This window comes from Rhipicephalus microplus, chromosome 3 (genome assembly GCF_043290135.1).
Source record: "Rhipicephalus microplus isolate Deutch F79 chromosome 3, USDA_Rmic, whole genome shotgun sequence".
NCBI lineage: Eukaryota > Metazoa > Arthropoda > Arachnida > Ixodida > Ixodidae > Rhipicephalus > Rhipicephalus microplus.
This window is the reverse complement of record NC_134702.1, coordinates 231,018,289-231,043,124: the sequence shown is the minus strand read 5'-3', so window position 1 is coordinate 231,043,124 and position 24,836 is coordinate 231,018,289. Positions and strand designations below refer to the sequence as shown.

General features: G+C 45.0%; 2 protein-coding genes across 3 annotated transcripts in view; both read right to left on the bottom strand.

Moving 5' to 3' along the window:
* The window catches only part of LOC119168081 (uncharacterized), a 29,571-nt gene extending 29,026 nt beyond the window's left edge, over positions 1-545 (bottom strand). Inside the window, exon 1 of the mRNA XM_037419506.2 lies at positions 327-545. Coding sequence (XP_037275403.2) covers positions 327-425 — 99 coding nt within the window. The 5' untranslated portion in view covers positions 426-545. The remainder of the gene's footprint in view (positions 1-326) is intronic.
* Positions 546-13,819: 13,274 nt separating this feature from the next.
* The window catches only part of LOC142761629 (glycosyltransferase 8 domain-containing protein 1-like), a 47,686-nt gene continuing 36,669 nt past the window's right edge, over positions 13,820-24,836 (bottom strand). For both annotated transcript variants that reach the window (XM_075890778.1, XM_075890779.1), the window contains 3 exons: positions 22,383-22,549; positions 16,095-16,195; positions 13,820-14,308 (listed from right to left, as the gene is read on the bottom strand). In XM_075890778.1, the coding sequence (XP_075746893.1) occupies positions 14,058-14,308; positions 16,095-16,195; positions 22,383-22,549 (519 nt within the window). In that variant the 3' untranslated portion in view covers positions 13,820-14,057. The remainder of the gene's footprint in view (positions 14,309-16,094; positions 16,196-22,382; positions 22,550-24,836) is intronic.

The following is a 24,836-nucleotide window of genomic DNA, read 5'->3' as shown; positions in this document are numbered from 1 at the left end:
GAATGGGTGCACCGACGACACTTGTGTTCCTTCAGGAGGCAGGGAGGCACAGAACTTATATGCGTTGGGCTCCAGCCCACCCGTGCCCCCGCTAGCGCCGCCCCTGATCGCCGACAGCACCACAGCTGCCTCACTGTACAGATTACAAAATGCCAGAAACGTGTTCAGGAGGACAGTTATTAGGTTTAATCTACCACGCAGTTGAAGACATGACGAGCGCAACAAGCTGGAGTTGAGTGTTTTCTATGTACAATGATCGTCCTTCCTGCAGATATTCCTAGTATAGCTGCAGTGCGTGGTCATAGCCCGAAGTCGCCGTCACATACCTGCAGATCGGAGCCCTTCTTGGGCGATGGTAGCGCGGGGGGCTCCAGGGCCGCTTCGGTCATGGCAACGTCCTGGATGGGGTCTTCGTCTGGCTCCATGGCGGTGGAGGGCGACGCCTTATCAAAGCTGCAGCCAACCACTGGGCTTCGAATTTTCGTCGTTCTCTTTCTTTACGGTATGGCTATGAGCGCGCGCACACGTGGCGTATTCAATGATGATGATGATGATCTTATATTGCTGGCACTCGCCCACAAAGGGGAATTGGCCGAGAATTGGGCGGCAGAATTTTTAGGTTAGTTGGTTATGTATTTAAAAGCATCCAATAGAATTTCAGCAAAACAAATTCAAATCGTGAGTAATATATGAAAATTCTACACGAGCTAGTGGTCAGGCAATCAGATAGTCTTGGAGCAGAAAGAATAAAATAGGCTAACAAGGTAATCTTTTTGTTTCCAATATGTACGCACACACAGCAGAGCAAACCTCCCTGTGACTATATAACCTAATGTAATTCCTCCAAAGAATAAAATACTGCCGTGTTTATTTCTAAACCTATCTTCTCAGTTGAATCGACAAGGTGTCTTTTCCTTTGATAAGAATATAAATGACCGAATTAAAAAAAATATTTATTTTTCTATTTCCTCGAAGAAGAGACATTACAGTTTTTTTTCTTATCCCCTGTGAAGGAGACTCATACCCAGTATGGGTGATTGATTGGTCAAACGATGGCCGGATTGTATAACACGTTCAATACACTACAAATTACTGTAGTGATTAACTAGCTTTTCCATTTATTACGCTCCACCAGACGTCAGCAAGCAGATTCAGGCACACACCGACTCTATACTCGCAAAGCGACCGGCACCGCTGCGCGGAAGCTCTTCATGACGTGTGCTGCGCCGGGGCATCAGCTTAGAATATTGATTGTAGGACGAGTTGGCACATTATAAAATCAGCCCTAAAAATGTTGGGGCAGCTTCACATTAGAAGCTGCAAACATTAAAGTTGAGCTAGGTGGCTATCCTTCCCTTTATTTTGTTGTTTTTTTTCTTTCCTTTCTTGATATGCCTCTCATCTCTCTATATTTTCAGCCTCTATATGTTTCTTTGTCTTTATACACAATCATTTCTCTTCCTAGCTCTTTCTCGCCATTATTTCTCTCTTTCTAATCTTCGCTTCCTCTTCATCCTTTTCTTCTCTTTTACGCTTGAATGGCCAAGTGGTTGCAATGCCTGCGTTCTGATTGCGGTTCGAAACCTGTGTCGCGAAAAAATTTTATCGTCAGGAATTTTGCCCTCTGACTTTTAATTTCTCTGTGTACTTATCTCTTGCTAATCGCAGTTATTGCATCCCACACCAGACTAATCAGCACAGCGCGAGAGCACACGCAGGGCCCACAAGTTCGGTGAGCGAAGCAGAAAATGGGGAACACAGGATGAAAAGAGCGTGCGCCGGCCGAGTTATTGCATTGCACAAAGGGGCGCATACATATAGCCAGCGACTTTCACACCGGCCTGTACACCCCCCATCCAAGATTTTTTCGCCATGGCATAGACAACAAAAAATTACCATTTCAAGAGGGTGCCATCCCCACAAAAGAATTTTCTGGCTACGCTCCTTGTTGCATGCGCTACAAAAGTGGATCCATTAATGGTGATGGTGGCAGTTAATGCAGATGCGTAACGGTATACCTAAAAGCATAACACCTCCGCTGTAAAACGAGGACACCACCGTCACCTGGCTGCCCGTGGTGCAAACACCTACGAACCGATGCGGTTCATGTGCTTCCGGAGTGGAAGGAACAAGAGTAGAGCAGGGCTGTCTGGTGCGGGGAGCCTGGCTGAGCGATGGCAAGCTGCTCTTCCCAGCGAGGGCCCATCAAGAATGGGTAGTTCAGCGGGCCACGACCGTCACCGAAGACCTGGGGAGATTTTCCTAGAACTGTAAATCCACGGCAGCTTATAGTCTTAGTGGCAAGAGTGAACCGTTCTTTGTGGCAAGAGGATGGAGTTTATGAACTCTAGCCCGACAAGATTGCATAATTCTGTAAAAGAGTGGCATGACTCCCGCACAGAGTGTATGCGTGATTGTACTCTGGCGTAGGAGCTTGGTCACTCTCGTTCTACTAGAGTACGATAACTTTGTCGAGAGAGTGTGCCCATTCTGTGCCGCATAGTTTCCAGCTCTACCAAAAAGAGAGTGAAATATGGGACATGAATTCACTCCCGCAAAGAGAGTTGCCAGCACTCTTTTGCCGCTGTGAAAGTATAGAGCCTTGGGGATAAGTAACAACTGCAAAACAAATAAAGTTTATTCAATACCACAAAAGAATGCAACAACACAATGTCAGTGAACGCTCATGCTGCAGCCTTCTCTTGCGGTGTTCTGTTACAGCATAACTGTGAATTGCAAAGAGTGTGAAAGCGGTGCACGAGGTTATTTTGTTAAGTGCCTTTTTTTCATACAGCACTTTAAGAACTTTGACTCCTTTTAAACATTTGAGACAGGCGCTTAGCCAGAAATTTTTTGGGGGGGGGGGGGGGCACCAACTTGATTCCAAGAGGGGCTTCTGGGGGGGGGGGGGGGGGGGGACATGTGCCCGGTGTGCCACCCCCTGGCTACACTCCTGATGTGAGAGTAATATGTTGCACTCTTTTTAGAACGTCAAAAAACTCTCTTCCGGAGAGCAGTACGTAGACTCTCCCAAAGAGAGTCAACGTGCTTCTCTAAAGGAAGTGCTGCACATTGGGATTAAAGGGGAGTCAAAGGACAGCTTCTTTTTCTTGGAGTGGGAGGCCAGAGCTCACTCTCTCCAGAGCTAACGACGCTTGCTATCAGAAGACGAACAGCACATAGCAAGCTATTGCCTAATAGCGAGCATCAATGAAGAGAGGTGTTCATATCTGACACGCGCTTGCCGCGTGATAGCCACACCCACAGAAGTTGCAGCGGCAAAAAGTGATCATGTTTCATCACATGTGCTGGCGTAATTTCCAGCCCCGCATCTTCCCTGCCTATGCAGCTTCCAGCACGCTCATCGGGTCGAGAGAAGGCGCTCATAGCGTGGGTGAAATCCCTATGACTCCGCTCCTTCTAGATGGTTTCGAAAAATGTTTTGTGGCTATCAATTTGCAAAGAAATAAACTTCAATAGTAGGATAATTCTACGATTACCTGGGAATCTGGTTGAGGACTCCTTCAAGCTCTCTGCGTAAAGTGTGTAATTTATTACAAGACCTTTAATTTTGTGAACTGCTGGATTGCATGAGATTTGAACATCCCGCTTCCCTTCTACGTAGCACCAACGAGCGACCCGAATGCTTATGTCCAGTCTAAGTCATTGTGCCTCCCTTGGAACACAGGCAGCGCGCAGTTCACGTGTTGACGTGGGCTGCGCGCTACAGTGGTTATCAAGTTTTTTCTTTTCGTGTACACCATGCATTTGCCTTTTTCCGTTTTCCTGTGCTGCCCTCTGCCCTTTTGATAAGGGCCGAGACCATCCTCATCACAGGAACGAGTCGGCAAGATCAAAAACTAGGCATTTTGAGACTTCTCCACTAGGAGAATGGCGCATATGCGCCAAAGAGATGGATTGTCCTTGCTACGTTGCTTGCTGCAAGTCTAGCGATTGGTAACATGTCAAGGCCTAACCAGACGCGTTGCAGTGTGTCAGCACGTGACTATTTGATGCAACGTCGCGCTTTCTCTCTAGGGAGAGAGATGACGTGCAGGTCCGAGTAGCCATGCACCCTCTCTTATCATCGGCAGAAGACGCGGCGCTGCGTTATGAAGCTGAGCGCTAACACGCTGCAACGCGTGCGTGTCGTCAGGCCTTCAAAGCTACGACGTCGCTTAAGGAATATAAGGAAACTAGCGAGCGGAGTCAATGCAGTGAGTAACAAAAGAGCAATAATAAGAGCTCCCCTGAAAATCTCTGTCACTGCTGCGTTGCGAGTCTTTAAAAGCGACTCAGTGCTCGCACCCATCAAAACCGAAACCTATGTGGAGCTCGTCCAGACAGCTTGCATATTCCAATCAATGCGCGCTAACCCCTACTGCACTGCTATCATCAAGCAAGAGCATGGCACACTGCTACTGCGTCCTTCTGACATCGTGCTTCCAAAGCGAAAGCCTTTAATGTTGTATGTCCTATCGCCCGTCGCATTGTCGGGCCCAGATATCATTGCCCCCGTCATGATACAGGTCCACAGTTGTGTCACTGGGTTCGCTATGTAAACTTGCTATGCTACGCCAAATGAGACATTATGAACAGTGACGACGAAACTTTAATTAATAATATGCGTAGTTCTTTTATTCGCCGGCACTACTTGCGGTTTCAGCGGAAACCAGCCATTGTGACCGTCTTTTACAGGAGGAGGAAAGGCGCACCGGCAAGCGGTTTGGAGAAGCTCCCCAATAATGTAGATTCCCTCCGATACCGAACGTTACAACAAATGCTATGGAGGCAAAAAAGAAAAAAAAAAAAAGGAAAAAGAGGCTTGGTCAGTGAAATGGCCACACATGCCTTCGCCTAACACACCATAGAATTTAATCGTTGCACTCGCGCTCCACACGGCCTCTTTTTTATATTCTTTAGGTACTAAGTCTGCCCTTGCTCTCACTCGAGCTGAATCACTCACTCACGGCACTCCATCTGATGTCATCGATAATCTAGCCTCTCTCTCTCACGTCACCTTCACACGCATGCACTTCTACTTCCAACGTTCGTGCCTCTCCCCATCCGTCCAACACGTCCCTCGTTCTGCATGCAGGCAGTCATCATGCAGCATCATTCCCCTCATTTATCTACACAGCGAGTCGCCTACACGAGTCCCTCATACATGGCTCCTTGGGCCTCCTGCGGCTCTGCTACCACCCACTCCTTTCGACACGTGAAACCCACTCCAGCGGGCCATACTTGCACCCGCCAAATGTACTGTCACTCAAGGTCCTTTCCATTGTTCGTGCAGTAGAATAATTCCCCCCCCCCCCTCCCTTCTGCCTCTGAATACACTATATCTTTCCGACTCTTACTCCACCATCAGTCACATACAGAACCGCACCTTGCCCCATTCCTTAGCACAGGACGTTGAGTGAGCTGTCTCTGCACTCCAACTTTCCACTGCGTTCCCGGGCATTCAAAAATTGACGGCAATGAGCTGCAGGCTCATCGGCTAGCCTGCGATATATTGTACCAGGGACCGTTCATTCCTTGGCCGACACTTTCCGAATACAGTGGAAGCTCCGTAAAGAACGACGAGACGATCTTTCTCCCTGTGGCACACTACCAAAGAGGCATACCTCCAGCTCCGACTCGACAAGCGTCTTTACTCTACCCCTCATTCATTACTCACTGTGCTAGAGGCTCGAATTCTCCAGCACATTCGATTGATCTGCCTGATAACCCCTTTTTGCCTCTTTCTCTATAAATGTAGATCAGACCCTTGCTGTCCCGATTGCATTTCTGCACATTCCAACCTGTCACATTGCCTCTTCTACTGATCAATTGCTCAGCAATCTTGTTCTTACTCTTCCCTGACCAACACTACCTGTCTGGACTGTATCGGCGCTGAAGGGGAAGAACAGTGTTGATTGCTTGTGCAAGCAGTCAGAATGCTTGGCCTTTAGTTTGAGGATGAAGGTACTACTACTGCTACTACTACTACTACTACTACTACTACTACTACTACTACTACTACTACTACTACTACTACTACTACTACTAGTACTGCTACTAGTACCCTGCTACAAAATGTCCTTCGATATTCTGCAACTCAAAACTGTGTTTCACCTCGATTCATGATAAGCTTTCTAAACACGCCAGGGCACTGCTCACATGATGTCAGACAAGGTTCAACGACAAGCTCAAAGGTGGCTGCTTACAAATTTTTGTACCCTGGGTGCACTTATATGATGCGAGAAAAGAGAAATAAATGGTAACAAGAGGGAAAACAGAAAAAAGCGAGTACAGCTTTGAAATGTTAACACACAATTTACTTCTCAACTTCTGTTCAAATAAATTACAATAAATACAGCAAGGTCACGAATCATCAGGTGACGCAACAGTGTAAAGAGGCACTGCGTCATGCACACAACACCAGAAATGACAATTCCACGGGGATAAAAATGACACAACCACTAAATACAAGCAGACGAATTTGAATGCCTGCGAAAGGTCACCACATGTCGACTGTTCATTGAACCGATCTTACAACCGAGATTCTACGCTCCACCATTCTCACACTTTTCTCAATGACACACATACATCTGCATGCAGTAGGGTCCACATACCTGCAGTTTGTCGCGACACATAGACCAGCCATGCAAAGATCAAACTCGCCTTCGTAATAAAAACAACACACTACCATCACTCATAACCGTCCCAATGAAACGTGAAGAAAAACAACCCAAAACAAACCACAGAGTGGTGTGCTGGTTAGTCTTAGACACATACTGAAGTGCTTAAATTTCACTTTTCACTTCGTGACCAAACAATAAGTTAAAATGTATATTTCAGCAGCCTTCTGCACCGGGAGTTGCCAGACAAGCATGCTGAGATACAGAGCCTAAGCTAGATAGCCTATCCTTTACTCAAGATACTGCACTTTTTTATCACCATGTTTGCAACAGAAACATTCAGCTAATTTTATCTTAAAATTTGCATACCGTAAATTAGCATCGGCCATGAAATAGTAGCTAGCAAGCATACATACTGCCATCTTTCAACATTGTGATAACACAAAGGCACACATATTATCATCTTTTAAACAGAAACACAGCAGCATGCTTTTCTGCCCTCAAACATTTTCCTTCTGGGTTCGAATTTTTTGTTGAACAGTCACACTTAGCAAGACTTTTTTCAGCGTACAAACAGAAACTAGGAAATGCATTATGATTTATACCTCGAAGGTATCGAGAATATACACTGTATGGTAGATTACATGAAAGGCTATGTTCCAAATATGGCAGCCACTTAATGAAAGGCACCTCCACAAGAAGGAGTTGTGCTTTTAGAAGTAACCAAAAGATCAATTTTTCCCACAGAAAAAGTTGTGCTTTATAATGTAACTGAAAGATCAATTTCAATGAAACTTTGGGTTTTCTCTGTCGAGAATGTGAAAACCAACACCTGCCAGCTCGTGAATGGCAAAAGTTGCAAAGCCTCGTAAACACTCTACCTCGGGAAGCAACTATAGGCAGCTCCTTTTTGAAAGCTTGCTCCAAAACCATCCTTTCTGGTGGATACATACACACTTCATTAACAGATTCAATTTAGCTTTACACAGAGCACGCAAGAACAAGAAAACATGGGCCAGACAAGTTCTTGGATGAAAAACAATGTTAACTAATCGTGCTGTTAGTGGTGTCACTTCATTAGAAAGCTTGAGTGAAACAGCCAGATGAAATCAGGTGGCCATCTGGTGTCGTTTCACAACAAGATTTTCCACAGAAACCTGAGAGGCCGACCAGTAAACCTTTTACATGAACAGCTCCGACTTCCCCCTAAACCTGACACAAGTGTACAACTGCAAAGTGACCATGTATTCGCAAATGTTACAAATAAATTAGGGAGGGTATCAGGGCATAGAGGGTAAGTAGAAATATTCAACGTGAGATGTTTGAAAGCAGTGATTTGACGAGGCAGACCACCCTCATTTTCAGACAAAAAAAAAAACTGCAAGGTTCAACAGCACAACGAACGAAGACGAAAAACGCATGAACAACAGGACCTGAGCTGTTGTTCATGTATCTTTCGTCTTCATCTGTTGTGCTGTTGAACTTTGCAGCTGTCACGGACACTTGACTTGACCAAGGCACTCCCAAAGAAAATCGGTTTATGCCAATATGTACTGCCAGTGTTGAAAACTACAGCTACGATCAGTATGGCCTTGATACTGTGATATTGAATCGCAGATCCAAAGGACAAATGCCTTCGACCCTTCAGTAACCGTTAAGAAATTTACATTTCAGAATCCACTGCACTAAGTCTCAACACTGCACTCCTGTCGTACAGCACAATTTCTCGTCGGCACCCACGCCAGAACTCGGCCACATGCCGACACGCTTTTGCAGGCAAGAGTATTTTAGCATCAAAGATAGTGCTTGATGTCTGAAAGTCATTGCGAAAGTTGCAGTATCATCAGTAGCTGGTGCAATACTGAGGTAAAGGATCTAAGAAAAATGAGATTCATCCATAAAATACAAAGCTAATAGACCAAAAAAGAACAAAAAACATGCACAGATGAACAATAAAAGCCACGTGTGCAAGACGAAACTACATCAGACATGCAATACATGCACTATAAATCTAGTTGCTTCTTTCCTTCGACTTAAAGCATAGGAGTGTACAAATGCATTGGAACAAAACACATTCAAGGTCTCGAATCGGACACTGAGAATCTTTTCAAAAGTGCAGCCAAAGAGGCCAGGCAGCGCTTTAATTCGCATCACTCTAGAACACACTCACATTCTATGCAGTGTTGCAAAAGAGCAAGCGTGTATCAATGCATTTGCATGAACGTTACATAACGTTGGGAGTTCTGGTGAAGAAGGAACGAAGGAGTCACAACATGAAATCAGGATGCTCAGTGTTCAGCATTGTATCTTCTGTGGGATGTTCACTTCACCTATGCTGCGAACTTTCTATGGGGCATTGTTTGGCTTCAATGAGTCGATTTCAGGTATAGCATGCCAATGTGTCATGCACACAGAACACCAGCATTTTTTAAAGAGACACCAAAGAAAAATAATTACTTGATTTAGATTCATAACCTGCACTGTGAGAACTCTAATGCCATAAGTTTCTCTGTCATAAGTTCATCATTAGCGGAAAAAATCAAGGTTGAAGTTTTATTTTTTAATTTCGCACTGAAATCTCTGCACATGACACAGCAATTTCAAAATGCATTTTCCTATTTTCGAGACATTGGCTCCATGAAATTTTCTGCAACTTCAAATGCTAGGTCTAGGGCACCCACAGAAGACAATATACTTCATTTTTATTGAGTAGAAGCTATTTAGAACCCAGTAGACACCTTCAAAATTTACTACGCCAAGGTGTTTGGCGTCAGAATCTCACAGTGGTGTCTCCACACACATTTTGTTTTCACGCATTTTTTCACTTACTAAGCCTCAAGTCGCGGTAAGAGAAGTGTTTTTGGAATTGTGAAATTGTACATTACTAACATGCGAGAAACCACTTTGCTCTTTAGTGCGCCTTTAAATTCATTACCTGCAGCACCAAGAAGCATTATGACAAGGTGGGCACACACACACACAAAAAAAAAAGGCAATAGAGATGACACAGTCACCCATTGTTACAGTGCTGTCAAGGTTGTCACTGTGCACTACTTGCAACGGGCATGCTGCTGCAAGAACATACAAAAATGTTTTGTGTGTAAGCCCTGATAATGACAGCACACTTTGTCGTGCTGCCCACACCATTCAGCCACATCCACTCTCTTCCAAAATCAAGATAACTACAATCTCCCACAACGCATGGTCGTTTAACTGTTAGCTTGATCACAAAATTACAGAGAAACCTTAAGGTATAGCCACAGAATGGCTGTGGCAAGCACGAAGAATGTGCAGGTTCAACCCATCCAGCAACAAAGATTAAGTCACCGGGTGCTACATTCGACAGGGTGTCTTCGGTTGAATTTTATTTTATTCAACCATACATCCGGTTCCTGCAGAGCCCTAATCAATGAGTTTACACCATGGCATTTTATTAAGTATTTGTGAACAATATAAAAACATGTTAAATGAAGAACACAAATAATATTAATAATAATCATAATATCTGGGGTTTTCTGTCCCAAAACCTCGATATGATTATGAGAGACGCCATGTAGCAGAGGGCTCCAGCAATATTGACCACCTGGTGTTCTTCAACGTGAACTGACATCGCACAGTACACGGGCCTCTACAATTTCGCCCACAACAAAATGAGTCTGCCACGGCCGGTATCGAACCCGTGACCTTCGGCTCAGTAGTCGAGCACCCTAGCCACTGTTCCGCAGAGGCAGACAATAAAGGAAAGAAAATACAGACTATTACTGAAAAACTACATAATACTCGACCTTTCACAGCTGCTCTCAAAGACACTAAAAGCATAAGGCCGCTTGATATCACAGCTGAAAAACAAACAACAAATAAAAAAAAGACACTGCAAAAATATCTGAGCGTATACAACTTGATCCATAAGGGGAAGCGAGAAAGTGGCTCGAAATAGAGATTCGGTAACAGGCAGTAGCATCACAAAACATTAAGTAGAAGCATTAACCAAAAAAAAAGTCTGCACATAGTGATCATAAACATAAATGCACAATTACCCTTCAGGGATTGCTAATGCACACCATGGAAGCCTCAGAACCCAACAGCATTTGTTCAATGCAGCCGTGCAAACAAGCGGAGGAACAGAGACAAACTGAACACCAAGGAGGAACAATATTCAGCTCCACTAAGGAGTAGTTCAGAACAGCTCAGAAACGAATGCGGTGGGACAGTGCTGATAGCTTCATGGGGTGCAGCGTGGGAAAGCCACACAGGGTCGGAATGATTACACACTGGAGGGATGCGTATTAGTACTTGTAACGTAGAACACAGATTCGCGCTTTCAGATTACACTTTCATGTAACCGCAGAAGCTGATTTCGAAAACAGAACCCACAACCTTGTTCATTTATCAGACAGCAAGGGCCGTGCATTCAGAGTAAAAAAGTGCAGCCCACTGTGAATACATTGCAATTGTCTACACTGCAGGTACACTACAGGTACAGTATGCTAAGTACGCCGGACAAGCAATGTTTTGACTGCTGTCGAGTGTCCTCTGTTTAATATAGACAGATCTCCTGTGGACGCACCGAGGCTCGCAATTACGGTGAGGTGCACAGCACACAATACAAAAATATGCTCATTCATCAGGCTAGAAAAAAAAAAAAAGGATAATCTCATAAGCAGATCAACACATTTTCACAACTCTGCAATCACTCCCAAATCGAGTGCAATTAGCAAAGACAAGCTTCGGCAAAACGCTGTCCTGACTAACTCCAAAATAGCTGAAGGCCATGATGAATCTGAAAAAATTATCCAATAAGGTGTAATTATTGAACTCCATGTGCGAGGGCTGATGCGTTCACTGCTAAACTTGCATTGCGAGCATTGACTTTCACCCGTCATCATAATAATGTAGCTGAACAAGCAATGGAGAAGTTGCTACAAGACATTAGGCACCAAAAATACCTTCAAATATGCCGTATTTTACAGCGCATTACCTGTCCCTGAATATAACTCGCTCATCTAACTGCAAACCACAGAAAGAAAGACTAAATTGAAAAAGAAGTCAACAAGATCAAACATACTTTGCAGCACATTTAGCCTTCTGTCTTTTTACTTAGTCTTCCAAAATGTAAGATCACTGCGTACAGTGAAATCCCGGTATAACGAACCTCAGGGGGCCGAGGCAATTTGTTTGCTATTTCGAAAGGTCATTACAGCAAAAGTCCAAAAGTTGACCATAAGTACTTATTTTCTACCACCCAAAAAGACTTACTTCTACAATACAACGGTGGGTCCTTGAACGCGTTTTTCACGAGAAAGAACTAATGCACAAGTGAACACACACAAAAAAAATGCACTTTCACTTTAAAAAAGTCTGTGTTTTTTTTTTTTTAAGCGTGCAGCAGAAACTTTGCAGCACGAAGGCCTCTAGCTCATCCACATTCCTGTGGTGCGATTCAGTTCTTTGGTCACAACAGCCTGCTTTTTGCTTTCCAGTTGCCAAAGAATATCCACTTTCTTGGTTAGTAAAAACTGCTACCGCTTCTTCGCAAGCAGAGATGAACTCATCTGTAGTAGCACTGCAGCTAGAACGCAGACTTGTTTTGCGGACACGCTAAGTAAACACTGAACAGAGATGAACACGACTGACAAACAAGGCCTCCTAGAGCACATGTAGAAGTGACAAAGAAAGAAAAACCCCAAGCGTCGTGGCTGTCATCACCTCTTCTGAAGAAAAAAAAGGGCTAAAAAAGAAAATTCCTTGCGTTTCGTTTTCTGCTCCCTCGCTGTCTCAGGTTTTCCGTGCGCATGCTTCCTGCTCCGCAACTCCTACTCTGCCTTGCTGATCTTACCCTCCCTTGTTGCCCACGCCCCTCGCCTCGGCGCTTGTAAACCTGCAGCGTTGGCGTTTCAACAAAAAGAAAGAAAGGAAAGTCGTCCTTTCATTTTATTTTTTCCCTCCACATTGTCGCGGGTTTTTAGGAAAGCAAGGCGTCTGTTCGCTTTGTCGTCTGCTTGCGTACCGCTCCAGTGGTCGCAACGGATTTCGGAACATGAGTTCGTAGTACTGAGGCGTTGTTAATATAACTTGTAACTAAATTAGTTCTCGTTATTCTGAAAAGTTCAGTATACTGAAGTACATAGTAGTGAAATAATTTTACATTGAAATTATTAGGAGTCGGCGCAGGATTTACAAAGGTTCATTAATCTGAAAAGTTCGTTAATGTGGGGTTCGTGTTACCGAGATTTCTCTGTATTCCTCTAACATTGACAACCTCGCAATACCACGAAGCGGTGTGTGTCGTGAAGCTAACTTGCAGACCGAAATTCGCGTATAACTTGCACCCACCCAGCTTATCTCTAACTAATCTGAATATTTTGTGCAGGTAATCAGTGATAAAATACGATACCTGCACTGAGAGTTCCTTTGAAACAAAAGCAGCATAAACTGGAGCATAACCTGAATGAACATTCATACTTGAAGTCATATGCGACCTGTGACAATACACGCGCAATTAAACACACTTTCAGCTACAGTAAGGCTGCTATGTGGACACTGGCACTGAATAGATGAAAGATGTTTAGGCAATGTGAATGCTGCAAAGGAGCTCCTTGAATTTTCTATCCCAGGCATGCAGCTAGCTATGTTGCACGATACATTTATGTGATGTGCAAACCATTAAAAAAACACCTTCGGTTTCCTATCCATAACTCCTCATTGTGACATACATAACTTTTTCCAGATGTGAAAGCGGTGGCGAAAGTTCACTCTAGATAACATGCTGGAAATTCGAGATTCAAATTGACTATCGCGACCCCACAAAATAAAGTCTTGGTGTGTTCATGCCTTCTAATGGTCGTTCTCGTCATGTGCAGGTTGCAGAATGTAAGCAATGCTCACTCGCTAGCTTTCAAATAATAATTGGCTCATACCTCCTTCATACGTCACAAGATAAATAAACCAAGGTGTTCATACGTGTAGCCTCCAAAGTTTTCAAGAGGGGATAAGTTGAGATCCGTTCCCTAAAGCTAGGGTTATAAATTAACGCTGGCATTCTGATGACTGCCACAACTAAAAGACCACACATGTAAGAGACCAGACATGTTGCCCAATAAATGTAGGGAAAGCGAAAGAGTGAAGAAAATAAAAGACACCTTGCGCTGCCTCATCAGAGAATCTGCAGCTGGCAATCAAAGAACTGGAAGACTTTGCTCCCATTTCATGAAACATTCAGCCTCATATGCAAGCAGGCATCTGCCCCGTTCGCATCCACTTTCGATTCTTTGTCTGTGCCATATGCAATTTCTGCATCTAGGACCACCCCTGAAAACTCAAGAGCTGCGAACCTTGGCAATCTTGCCTCAATCCTCTCATCTCTTTCGTCTAGTGTTGCCTCGTAGCCAACACAATGAGTGTTTATCCAACCGACCTAAGGTTGTTGCCTCATTTTCAAACCATATTGAGTCGTCGATCTGGCTGTGCAGCTGTAGGCCTCTGGGATCGCTGACCGGACATGGGCGAGGCAGCCCCTCCTCCATGGGAGGCCGGCCGGAAGCGGCCCGTAGGATCTGGCACAAAGTACCTGTGCCAGATGTCCGAGTATGGAGAGCGGGCATTCCACGGCTTGAAGCGACCCGACCACTGCAACAGCTTGGCACTGGTCACGAATAGACGCGAGTACTGGCTCCCTGGTGTCACCCCTGCATTGCCAATACGGTAAAGCCTTGTTATGTTAGCTCAGCTCTTACACTTTTTAACGAACTGAGATAATTTGTAGCTGCCATGTGATCCTGGAAAATGCTTGAATTGCTTGTCAGCGCGAAACTCTCACTGTTCCATACATATTTTACTGAAGATAAATTAATTTTTGTAGAGTGCTGTGAGTATGATGTGTACAGCTGCAATGAAAAAAGATCAGCCGAAGTGAATTATTACGATCGAATGAAAATTTCGACCAGCAGTTGATATGCGACCTAAAAGGTCAACTATAGCAATTTTTGGAGGCCAATGGATCTCAACTAAATTCGCTGGGTACGCTCACTTGCATGTTTGCGCCATTCATGCTGAATTGCAGGCTTGAGAGTTTAGCACATTCATTTCAAATGAATTTTATAATTTCCCTCCAAACACTCGCCTCGTTAGCCAGAATTATAGGCAACCTTGTGTGCGTGACAATGATTTTCGCAAAGTGGAAGTGAAGGAACTGATGTGCCACAGCAGCGTCTGCTTGTCTGCTATAGATCGTGTGGAATTGGCTGGCGCTTCCTTGGTTGAGCGCGTGATTTCCTTGTCGTTGTTGCTGGGCGTGCGATGGGTGGCAAGTGTTGTTGCGTTGGGGGCCACACGATTCATCCCATATTTATTATAACAGCATGAGAATTTTAGCTGATCGCCGCCGGCACAAGCTTGGATGGTCTAGGCAAGTAGTGCCACCTGGCGGCATTATGCGCAACCATGCAAGTTCTACCAAAGTACTACGTCATACATAGAAGCACACTCGGTTGTGTTTTGGTTTTGGTATTGCAGTTTTCTGCGAATTTAAAATTAGTTTCGGCTTTGCTGAGCATTTCAGCTATCGGGCACGTGAGAAGAGCGTCTTAGGAACATAAAAGCGCCATTACCCTGACATGGTGAAAAATCACCGGAGTTGGCCTTCAAGGATGGGGACGCTTTCTGCTGAATATCTTCGATTTAATTCCTTAAGCGTTCATGACGACCTGAGTTCGTCATGTGCAGTTGTCACTTTTTGCTTGTGAGAACCTGAACTTGTGGTGGCTTCTTAGCATTGTTTCAAAAGACTTTTGACAAGCCCAACTCGGGCAGCATGGGTTTGGTGATTGGCACTTTTATGGCATGAGTCTGAACACTAAATGGAGAAATGAGCACCTTGCATTTCCTGTTCGTAATAAACAAGGTTGGCATAGTGCAGTACATTAAACGCTACACCATACCTGGTAGACTCGTAGGGTTTGAATTGAACTATTCAGGAATAATGCATTTTGTGCACGGGAAGTAATACGCAACCCTCACTTTTTGAAGTTGCACAAAGTCCTTTCCAAATACAGATGAAATGCCCTATATATGGGGTATTAAGAGCCAGCAGCCTGAGTGAGAAAACCATGGCACAGTTTTATTCTGATCAGGGGACTTTTTTTTTAGAGAGAGCGAAGCAGCAAAGTTTTACCGAGAGTCAACTGTAGATGACCCAAATTCAGGATGACATAAATATTTTGCATGCTCTCTATCAATTTGTATCGAGGTTTTATTGTATACTAGTATGTGCTTGGTTCTTGGGGACATTCTCGTTCCAAGCATGATCTAATTGTCTCACAAAGCAAAGACTAAGACCGGCAAGCATCCCAGTGTGAGCGATGCAGACGCAGAGCTTAGTTCTGAATTGACTAGCAGTGTCACAGAATAACACTGTCGAACGAATTAGCATCATTCTCTGACAGGTTTCCAAGAGAAGTATCGTGCACTCCGTACCTAGATTCCGAACGTGCCACTGGGGGTCCAGTAGGCTGGTTTTGTTGTGGAGTGCCAGCAGCAGGGGCCCCAGGGGTCCCTCCCGCTTGAAGATTTTCTCCCTGGATGAACGTCAAGAAAAAAGATCAAGCAGTGCTCCTAGATAAGTTGAAAAATTTAGGCAGTGAGGAATGAAAATTGCTCCAGGTTAGAGAGAGGCACGACTGCCATAGAAACTTTACACCCCTACCCTTACGAACATTTATCAGCAGAGACAGGATAATCTCCCTCCTCCCCTTTATTTGTGCCTTACAAATTAAATGTTTATTGAAACTTGTTGTTGGGCTAGTAGGTAACTTGTTAAATAATTGAGTGTAACTTAGGAATGCTTAGAAACACTCACACAATCATGCACGCTTTCACTAAAAAAATGCACAACACTTTTTGTAGCGTGACTTTCTTGAGTGGAAATGCAAGTGAATGTGCGAGTGCTTTAGGGCACTGCTATGTTGCGCTAAACTACTTACAGCAATCGTTTAACGAACTTCTCCAGTATTCGGGCTTTGGTGAAACCTCATTGCAAGAGACACTCAGGAATTCGGGGAACACGCCTCTTGTAACAAAATGTTCCATAACGCGGAAGAGTCTTAACTAAACCCCCTTATTATACGTCTGTATCAAAGTGTCTTAATTTTAAAACACACGCTTAGAAGTCGGTCACAGTGGTTGTTTTAGCAACTATGTGTTGCATTAGCATAATAACCTCTGTTCTATTCGAGCTATCCGCATAATTACTTTTTTTTTGCCAGAAAGAAAAATGCATGCAGTATGCAATATGCCTAATTTTGAAGCTAAATGCAGATAGAAAACTTTTTAATTGGGTCACAGGTGTGACAAATGAAGGTGGCTTGTTTTTCTCTGAACATTGATGAATTATAACTCCTGTTGTAATCGGCCCAGCAAATTGACTTGTAGCATATTGCACTCCTTAATTATCCTGCATTGTTTCTACACTGTCGCCAATGTTTTGGTGCTTCCTGCTTATATGCTAATTAGGCTGCAAACAAAAGACCCAGGTTTTACATTGACTGTGGAGTATCTTAGAAACTACTTGATCAATCAAAAAGTAATTACATTTTTTAGAATCTGCCCATCTAAATACACAAACTAAAATTTTTGTTCGAATCTATACATAAATAAAAAAAGTTGCCCATCAAGTGTAGCCTCTCCCTTTAAATGGGCTTAGCGATTGCAAGCGTCACTTCCACTGTGTTAGCTGTCAATTTTAATCTTTAAAGCCATCATTCTTGATCAGGTACTTACACTGATGCACACATAATAGACAAGCTATTTTTACCACCCTGCGCTGCTCCGCACATAGGCGCAAACCAAGCATATGGCAGCAGCTTTAGGCCCAATGCGCAGTAAATAATGTTCTCACGCAAGTGAAGTGTTAGACAAACAGGAGTTTGTTGTACAGTCAAACACGGATACAGTTGAGCCAGCTTATAACGAACCTGAGCATGACACAGCATCCGTTTGCTGTATCTCGATGTTCGTAGTAAATGAAACAACTTTTAAAAAGTTGCCAGTGAAGACACAGACTTTCTTTGCCCCAAAAAGTCCGTGATGCACGTGTTTTGAAGAGCAGAAGCCATAAGCGCTGTCTCGAGTTCATTCAAAACGGCAGGGTGCTCGTTCGTCAAGGCCTGTGGCATAAGCTGCATGAGGCACTGGCTCCAAAGTTTCGTCGTTCTCGCAATCCGATTCCTCCAAATCGCTCTCGCCACGTACTTCATTCACAATGCCCCAATCCGTTCATGGTTCCGCAGTGTCGGCATCATCATCCGCTGTAATTGGACCATGGCAACAGATGTCCCACCTGCTCTCCCAGGTCGGAGTCGACGACGCGCTGCCACAAATCGCCGCCGCAGTTCGGCAGCTTCAGGCTCGGCATCGGGCCCGACGTCGACGAAGTCGGCCTCGCGAAAACAGTTTCGCGCGCATGTAACGGTCACCGCCGCCCACGAAATATTCACCATCTCCACAGCTGAATACCGAGACACCCGAAGCGGCAAGTTGGCTGCCAGGTGGACAACGGCGATGAGCAAGCGCTCCACAACGCGGCACCTAGCACGCGGATTACGCTCAAGTCAAGTGGTCACACTTTTGACGTTTTGTTGAGCGGCAGGAAAAAGCGTGCTAGTCCTCCCATCTGCCATCATGACCACACACGCACACCAAAAGCGAGCAAGCAGCGCACACGCGACACACATGCCAGAACGCGTCCAACAGCTCTGGGCCCGTTTCCAGTCAGAAAACGAAACTAATTCGAGCCAGCGTGACAGGCGAAGAAGTTGTGATCAAGAGAGGAGAGCAGACTTGCGAGATAAGGGCAAGGAGTTGCGATAAAGAGAGGAAAGGATGCGGCGGGAGGGCGACCTTGAAAACCAAAACATACGGGAAGGAGGCAGGTTGGGTAGCTTGCTTGAAAAGTCCGGGAAACTCGCACGTAAAAAAAAAACTTGGAAAGAGCGCCTGCGCGCGCAGAAGTCGAAGCATGGCCGCCTGGATCGGTGCGTGCAGCGGTGTTCGCAGAATAGGCGGCTGTGGTCAAAAAATCGTTTTGTTGCACCGGCGGGTTTGAGTGGCCTCGCGAACTTCGATATTTCGCGATTCATTCCGCTCAAATTAACAGCCGTTTTCGCGCTTCCGCACACACGTGGAAGGTATGCTGAGCCAAGTTCAAAGTGAGCGAGAACAAGTCCTAAACACAAAACAAATCGCAAATTATAATAGTCGGTGGGTAGCGTACGCGCATGCACTAGACGCAGACTATCGGATACAGTCGGTGGCCAACGATGTTGGAAAATGGTCTGGTCACTCCAGGCCGGCAACGCCAACCACAGTACCAGCGATCAAAAACAGTGTAGATGGCCGACCGTTCTTTGAAAGATCGGTGGCAGTGTTAAAACACGGGCCTCGTCTGGCAATGCGGGGTGCTCAGAGTAGCGGGGGGACAAAGGACAGAGGTGTGCGTAACAAAAAGCAGTTGGGGCATGGAGAAAGGAAACAACTTTCCTTCCTCCATGGGTTAGGGAGAGCGGCAACTAGAGGGTCGTGGAGACAGGGTCGGCGTTTAACATTAAGAATGTATGGGCACCTCGCCGATGCCTGATCGGTGGTCAAAATTGGTTTCCTGGAAAGTCGGCAGACTGCTGACTTCGTTCACTGTAACCGATCAGCGGCGCATGGGGACGTTCGCTGTAAGTGCGATTTTGTGCCATGGAACCAATATATATTTTCACGGTCACGCTGATATTGTTTGTTTTAAGGGGGCCGTTATATGTGGGCTCAACTGTATATCGAACTGGAAGGGGATCCCGAATTAGTTCGATATATGAAAAATTATATATGAGGGTACAATGAGGGTACAATCAAAGTCCACGCAACTCCATGAAGTGCATGATGATGAGTGGGCGAAGCTGGGGCCTAAAGTTTCTGATGTCAACATTGAAGTCGCCCAATGGTATAAAGGGCTTGTGCTTGAAGGTGTTTCATATTATCCCAGCACAATTATGATTGATATTACACTCACACCTCGTTATAATGAAGTTGAAGGGGAGCCACAACTATTTTGTTATATCCATTATTTCGTTGTATTGATTATAGCAGTTTGTGGCAATGTATGCTCAGATGGGCGCACACCTATAAGCATCCAAAGGAAGAAACTGCCTCGCGGGCCGATGTACCGCGACGCGACTACGCGTGCTACGGAAAATAAACTCAGTTGAATCGCATTAATTCGAACTTTCGGGTAATTCGAAGTCACGCTGAGGTCCCGTCAAAGTTATGTGTATTCCAATGAGCGAAAACGCCCTGTAATTCGAATGCGCAAGCACTTGCGTCAGTTAATTCGAACATACCGTGCTCCGAAAATGCTCTCAGCACAATGCCCGATCCCGCGGCAGCACCTCTCAACGCTGCGCGCGAAGAAGGAAAAGAAGAAAAGAAGAGTTGGCGGACTCGCTCGCTGGATTCTGTGCCGACAGGTTGTGCCCTACTCCGTCTCCTGACGCCGACAAGAGCTCTCAACGAGTGGTGCCTCGTCCTCGAACTCCTGCGACCAGGTCCATTTTTCCTACTTCCTCTTTACTTCTGTCGCTCGCTGTCTCTGTGCCTCACTCTCTCCTTTCTTTCTCTCTATCTCTTCACCTTTTAATCCTATCCTTTTAATCCCTCCTTATCCCCATCCTTTGTGAGCTACTGTTAAGGTTTCGCACCTGATGCAGACAGTTACGGGGCCCTTTTCTCTTCTTTTCCCATTAAGAACCACATAAGGAAACAAAAGACTGTGGCGGATTGTTTGCTCTTTTTCAAATGCCTATCTGCGACGCGCCTATGCGACACCCCCAGGGGTGTCTGCCTGTGCCACGCTAAGTCCACGCTTCTCTCTTTTCCGTCTCTGCACATATATAGAGACTCTTCAACTTTCAAAACCGCGGGCATAAACAGAGGGAAAAAAAAAAAGAGCTGTCACGGAGAGTCCCCCTTTCTCGGTGCAGAGGGTAGCAGCCATGGCAGAGACGCAGTCATTGCCGTCATGAGAAAAAAATCGCTTTGCACCGCGGCGCCGTTTCGCGGTCTTGTGACCCGCTGAGCGCTTCCTCAATCCTCTCCACTGGCTGTGTGAGGAAGACGGCTCTCTCTCGGCCGGGTGGGGCGTGGCTGTAAGGTCGGCACGGGAGTTTTGAAAGGGCCGCGCCGAACGAGCGTCAAACTTTGTCGAAAACGATATACTTTACACACTGCGATCGGTTTTTTATAGACTATTTGATAGACTAATTTAGTTCATTATATCCATGTACCAGTCAACTTTACTTTGTTACAACAAGGTTTAAAATGCACAGTTCTCAATGGAGCTCCCAAGGGGAATTTCATTTACTTCGTTATATCCCATTACAATATAACAAGATTTGAGTGTAATGCATCGTTAAACCTTTTTTTTTTGTGTGCCACATTAGTTCCCCTGGCGTTGCCCGAAATAATGTAAGTTGAGTGATATTATGTGACTTAAGGAGTCAACAACAAAGCTGGGTCCTGAGGTCCATAACGTCTACGCTGAGGTCACTAACTTGTATAGAGTATACCTTTTTAAAACGAATCTGCTTACAAGAGACATTCGGATACTACATACTAATTGGCGGCAATTATGCCAACAACCCTATTTGTTCCATTGATTCAGCTTCACTTACTACGGATTCCAGTACAACATACATTCGAATATAATTGACTAGCATGTGAGACAAGCAGGGTGGTCAGGACACACTTACGGCAGATTTTTTAGCACAGCCACCGCTCCTCATACTTTCGGAACGGGAAGAGTGCCGCGAATATTGACGTACCGATTTGTGAACAAAGGTTGCCGATCTCCACTCTGTTAATTACTTATGCCAAGCTATGGCGACTAAATATCAGCGTGCTTGGTTTGGCTTGTTGGGGCGCTGACACACGAAATTGCAGGTCGCTCCCACCCGTCTTGTGTGGTCGGTGCGTGGCGAGCTTGATCGGGGTCCGCTACTCATGGGCGAGATGCCTGTTCGTAGTTGTAAGGAGCCAGCAACCAATGTGATTCATAGCATTGATAGTGTGAAGATTGACCGTGGTTTTGTCCAAAGCCGTTGTAACAGCGACAACCACACGCATTGTAGAAGACAGTGCATGCGCTGGTTGCACACGTACGTCCGAAGCTTCGCGCATGCTGCTCTCTGCATTCGTTCCATGATGTTGGTACTAAAGTTCATACCACCCGTCAGAACTAGAAAACGTGTTAGGAGCATCCGAATTTTGGCCCCATGGACACAGTGGAATCTGGCTGGGAAATTTCACGAATTCGTATCTGCTGTAGTTTTGCATCTCTAGGATTTTAATGTACGCTTAGATTAACGCCTCCTAAATTCGTTTATTATAATATGCGCTGGGTTCGCAAAAAGCCTGGAGTGAATTGAACTGCATTTTCGTCAATGCGGCCAGATCACAGTCAGACATTTTGATTTCCGAGAGATTTTCACGATAAACATACAAATGGAAGAAACAAGCCGAAATCCGGAAGACTTGGTAGGTATGAGTGTGTGGCCTACTTTCAGCACAATCACAAGAGCATGCCCGGGCACGTGGCGGCATCCCGCGACACGACACTCACAACTATCCTCTGTGATTTTCCTCGCGGCTAGCTAACGAAGTGGTGAGTGCGATGGCCGAGCAAAGTACCAGCGGTATCCGGGTGTAGCATGCGGCCCCACCACTCACCTGAGATTCGCTCTGATCCAGTTCTCCGCCATCTCGGTGACGTTCTGTCGGACCCAGTCGGCCATGCGCACCACAAACACACCCAAGTTGAGTGCGCACTCGTTGGACTCCAGGCCTAAGTCACGTAGTGATGACCGACTCAGGTCCAGAAGCTGGTGGTAACGACTCTACCATAAGAAAACAAAAAAGAAATTGGATATCTGTAACAGCCTCAAACTTGTGAGCAAAACAACTAAAAACAGAGCAGTAACAACGTAATGACTGATATTAAAATGACACCATAGTGCCAAAAACTACAACTGTGCAAATATCAATATTTTGAGGATGAAGTGGATTCGAATATTGAAGCATGAGTGCAAATCGAATTGAATATTCTTTTAATATTTCAAAGCAAAACTGCAGGAAAAAAAGTTTGCAAGAATTCCTAAGCATATTCTTATGAGATAGCAACATGAAAGTGTTTCTTTTGGCTAGCTTAATGAAGCCCTGGCAGGGCAGCGTTTCATAGTTGTCTTATCAATAATGAAGAGATGCAGATGCTGAATAGTATTTATGTTCCTTATTGGGTATGACCAAATTGTTGCAGACACTTTACATGTGAAAGGTAAAGATGCTATTTCTCAGCCTCTCCTCCTCATTCAACTTCAGGGTGTCTACCAATTTAATATTTCTAAATTCCCTGACTTTTTCAGGTTTTCCACGATGATTAAAAGCAAAGTCCATGACTGCCATGTCTGCTTGGAAAACTCTGGGCACTGAAAACAAACTTTCGAGTGGGAAAAAAAAAATTACGGGCTCCACATAAAAGAGAAAAACATATTTACCCAACGCACTCACAATGTTCCGTGTGTGTGTGGTAAATGTGAAAAATATGTATATAATATATGTATATGTGAAAAAATATGTATCTGGCCAAAATAAAACCCCTGGGCAAGGCAGTGAGCAAGCTAGCTGTTTGATGTTCGGAAGAACCATGAAGCAAACACACCAGTTAAAAGTAACCACAGATGAAAGTTTGAAGAAGTCTGCAATAGCCCGACATTGCAGTCAAAGCTGCTAGGAAACGCGTCAGTGGTGCTATCCCACGACATCCATGCAAAATAAGGACACAGGAGCCTGGCTGGTTCTGCCACTGTAGTATAATCTAGTTTACTATACTGGCTGTAGCCCATGCCATTTAGGATGTGGATTGAATTGAATATTCGTTAACCATTAATTGATTTAGCCTTTAATCGATTAATCACTTTTGATGGAATGGTTTGATTAATCGATTAATCAACATTTTTTGTGGGTGCTTTAAAACCGATATCTCTTTGTTTGAGAGGAATCATTTGTGTTTCATATAGACCCAAACCTTTTTATCAGACATGCTGATGATCGAAAATTCCGACTTTCGAAAGTGTCGACAACGGGTTTCTTGTGTCCAATGTGCGAAAATTCCCACTTTTGCACATTGTACAATAGGAGCCCGTCCTCGTTGGTTGATGTCGCAGATTCCAGCACCTGTGGCCATCATCCTTGCACTATTCGGCAGCAGGCCATATTTTCTCGAAGCCTGCCTACTCGAGCTTTTCGAAACCGGAGGCGCATTCGGGGACGACAATGGTTGGAAAGTCGTAGCTGAAACATGCAGTGTGGAGGGTGAGGGAATCCCGAGAAATGTAAAAGAGAGATGAGGAGGAAGAGGAATTAAATAAGACGCTTGCTCTCGTAAGCACGGTATCTTTTTTTGGTTTGTCCGTTAGATAATGTGGAAGCCTTACATAATACTATCATTGTGGACGGACGCGATCTTTTCCTTAAGGTCACCTATGCAGAGATTACACTGAAACATACTGGCCTCAAACTGACCATCGGTACAGGCAACTGGGGGAAATAGAGTTACACGAGTTTCTGCCTCCCGGCTAGCATAAACAGCAGCTGCGCCAGTATACACCGCAGGTTTTGTCTGGTCGTTGCCTTAACACGGCGCCACTTGCACCTTTTCAATCGTGCTTACAGCCTGAACTGTGAGTGCTATCTAGTGTATTTCTGCCTCGATGGGGTGGAGTCGCCACCTGCCGGAGCTTGAAGCGTTGGGGAGTGCTTGGAGTTGGATGCCGTTCCAGGCATACGCGACAAAGATCTGGGCGAGTTGATATCTTTCTGTATGAGGTATGGCCGCCGCCAGCTCCGGGCTTGTTCTGCTAGCGCAGAAATATGCGTTGTAGTGAAAGCAGTGAAAGAAAAGCGACGTGCATGGCATCTGTGTTTCAGGATAGTGCGCCTCGCAGTCATGCGCTGTGGCCAATGGCCGAGGTTGGGGGTGGGATTGTGGGGTGCCGTAGTCGATTAATCGAATAGGTTTAATCAATTATTTCAATTAATTGAAAGGCAAAAATAGATTACAATTATTTGATTAATAGCAGACCTTTAATTGATTAATCGTAATAGATTTTACCATCCCCAGTATTG